At 41.7% G+C, this 3,217-nt stretch overlaps 1 protein-coding gene across 1 annotated transcript; it reads left to right on the top strand.

The window, feature by feature from the left end:
- The first annotated feature begins 519 nt into the window (after nucleotides 1-519).
- On the top strand, nucleotides 520-2,654 carry LOC120113222 (homeobox-leucine zipper protein HOX12-like). Its single transcript, XM_039134008.2, has 3 exons — nucleotides 520-915; nucleotides 1,749-2,056; nucleotides 2,183-2,654. Exons 1-3 carry the CDS (start codon nucleotides 834-836, stop codon nucleotides 2,435-2,437), a joined length of 645 nt encoding a protein of 214 aa, XP_038989936.2. The 5' UTR covers nucleotides 520-833; the 3' UTR covers nucleotides 2,438-2,654.
- Nucleotides 2,655-3,217: the final 563 nt, after the last annotated feature.

The following is a 3,217-nucleotide window of genomic DNA, read 5'->3' as shown; positions in this document are numbered from 1 at the left end:
ATAAGGTTGTTCGGCTAAATACCAAAAGATGACTTAAAACATGCACAAACTAATTAAAACCAAGCCATATTCACTTGGGTCAACCAACTACGGAGCTGAGAGAAGACTAGAAGAGGAGCCGAGCCGGGAGCCCTCCAAAGGGAGAAAAAGGAATCCTCCCTGTCACGAGGATGAACAGGAGAAAAGACTTCTATCCGTACGACGTCGTCTTAGGTGGCCAGACTTCGGATCCGGGCCCATTCTGGGAAAAAAAATATTATCGCGAATAAACCAAACCCTTCTCTCTCTCTCTCTCTCTCTCTCTCTCTCTCTCACTGTCTAACTCCCATGAAAACAAGAAAATGGTGGCTTACAGCTTCAGCATGCAGGATTGCCGTTGCTTAGCCTCGCTTCATTTTCCCACAATGCCCCTACCGTTCCAAAAAATCCCCTCTCCCACAAGCCTACGTGTCCCCAAGGGTGACGTCAATTTGGATTGCTGTTACTTTTAACGAGGAGTTGAAGGAATGGAGATGTTCTCTCTCCTTGTAGCAATGGCACCACCATGGTTTTAGCCACCCTTGAGGGGCACTGGTGTCCACTTGCGTCCTATAAATAATGCCTCGAGACCTTCACCACACTATTACACCTAAGGAGCCTCCCTCTGATCTCTCTAGACTCGACTCTCCCCCAAAGTACTCCTCCTTGCAACCCAAAGAAGAGGAAGGGAAAGGTTTCTTTCTTGGTCTAAAGGTGTTAGTATATAGTACCATTGGCTAGGGTTGAAGAGAAGACTACTAAAGTCCAAAAGCGAGCAGAACGGAAGGGAGTTTTGAAGCTTTCCTGCAGAGAATATGATCAAGGCAGTCCCGAGCCAAGTGGAAGTAGAACTCTCCTCTCTCATGAGCTTTGGTGTGCACTCCCAAAAGATTGAAGGTCGGTCTTTTTTTAATTTCCATTATTGAGCTTTGTTTTTAGTTTTACATTTCAGAGCATGCAATGAGTCATTTGAATGCAAGGAGTAAAATATGTTATTCATCATCAGCAGTCAAATGACACGATTTTAAATTTAGAAAAGATTGCGAAAACATCTTGTTTTTTACTATGATAAATTTAATTCCAAATGGAATTATAAATGATGCAAGTGTAGTAGACTTTTCTAACCAAATGTGAAAGAAAAGTTTTAGCTCATAGTTTTGTTCAGTTTTGAAAGTGGAAGTCTTGGTTGTTAACAGAGAGTCCTTGATGATGTTATAGGATTGTCTTTTTTTTCTTTTTTGAGTTGCTTTCCTGTAGAGATAGATCCTGTTGTTCTGGTAATTGCTGTTAATATTTCTGACTTAAGAGTTTTGAGCTGGCTGGGTAATTTGTTGTGCGCGCTGCTGAACATCCATTTCGGTGTTCTTTTTTTTTTGCTGTTCAGCTTCTCCTAGCTGCCCTTACTCCTTCCCCTCCACCTTCCCTTCCTTTTTATATTTCTTTAGTACTTCTTTCCCGTTTCATGGATCAGTAAGATGTATGGTGGATTTCCATGTTGAGAGCGAGCAAGCGAGGTTGTGGCTTAAATGCTTGGAAGATATAAATGAAGATCCACGTGATACAACTATAGAGGCTTTACTTTAATCGTATTAGCTTTGAGTGCGGGAGAAGGTCCATCAGAGTTTAGTGTTAGTCCATTAGCTTCTAGTGTCAAGATGTAAGAATATTTAGTGTTTCGAGCTTGGGCTGGCTTTTCTTGAGCTAAACATTTTATTTCTTGCTATGTGCAGGGGAGACAAGGACACGTCGGAAGAGGAGGAAGGCCAAGGTGGACGGTGCAGGGGGAGAGGCAAAGAAGAGGAGGCTCAGTGATCAGCAAGTCAAATTCTTGGAGATGAGCTTCGTGAAGGAGAAAAAATTGGAGTCAGGGAGGAAGGTGCACCTCGCCGGCGAGCTCGGCCTAGACCCGAAGCAGGTTGCGGTTTGGTTTCAGAACCGAAGGGCGAGGTACAAGAACAAGCATCTGGAGGAGGAGTATCTCAAGCTCAAGTCGGCCCACGACACCGTCGTCGTCGAGAAATGCCACCTTGAGAATGAGGTCTGCTTCTCTCTTCCAAGTTACTATAGATGTGGTTTAGTATTCAAGAACTGCATCATATAAAGATGCTCCATAGTTATTGAGGCTCATCGGAGAAGATAACCAAGTATTTTGTTTGGCATGCAGCTTCTGAAACTAAAGGAGAAACTTGCAGAGGCCGAAGTGTCCATGAGGAAGCTCTCCCAAGCAGTGAATGGAGCTTCTGGCTACAACGGCGGCGGCGGCGAGGGTGAGGGCAGCCCTACCTCGTCCTTCTCAACAGTTACTTACCATCCTCTAGTTGGAGAATTTGGGGTGGATGGAGAAGCTGACCTCATGTACATACCAGAGTATAATTTTAGTAACTACATGATGGAGTGGGGTAATCTCTTTGGAATGTAAGAAACAAGTATCAGTACTGTCATAATTTCGTGATTAATCCGTGTAAATTATGTCATTTTCGCTATTTGAAGTATTTTGACTGATAGAATCCTTCTCTAGTCATTGAACTTGTAAGTACACTTGAAGTAGGTTCTAATTTGTTGTAATTGTTTGCTCTTAATGTAATTCTAGCTGCAGTAGCTTCCAAAGTTTTATGAGAAAAAGAAGTATAGTTGTATATCTCTTCTTTTTATTTTTGTAAATTCAAAGCTGGCAGCTTATAAGAACAAAGCTCTGGGTACCCTCCACTGACCATGTTTTAAATCCTTAAGAACAAGTAGGTTACTTTTCTGGTAAACGTTTTGCTTCCTATGAGGAATAAAAAAAAGGAAGCACTGCGTTCTACATTTTTTTAGTTATTCTTTCTTTTTTTTTAAAGTCAAGCTGGCAGCTCATATTAACAAAGTTCTTTTAAACCATATTCTCCTAGCAATGCTCTAACTTTCAGTCCAAACTGCAGTATCCCAATTAGCCATTTACCATGTTGCTAACATGGGTATCTTTAAGTTTTAATATATCCATCTCCTTCTTTCAATCTTAGTTTGATGATGCCCTGATTTGACCTGTTGAGAGACCAAGAAGTTGCTTCAAATCACTATGAAATGCCATGAATTTCCAAGGGAAGAGATTGAAAGAGACAAAGGTAAAATCAAAAGTTTGCTGATGGATGTCCTTTTCTTCCAGCAAATAACAACCCACAAGTCACGGTGTCCATGAAGGATGTGACATGTGTCATCATAA

The sequence above is a fragment of the Phoenix dactylifera genome, chromosome 15, assembly GCF_051530095.1.
Source record: "Phoenix dactylifera cultivar Ajwa chromosome 15, Ajwa_hap1_PhDact_Kaust_v1.1, whole genome shotgun sequence".
NCBI lineage: Eukaryota > Viridiplantae > Streptophyta > Magnoliopsida > Arecales > Arecaceae > Phoenix > Phoenix dactylifera.
The sequence above is the reverse complement of the archived record's forward strand: the minus strand, read 5'-3'. Positions and strand labels throughout refer to the sequence as shown.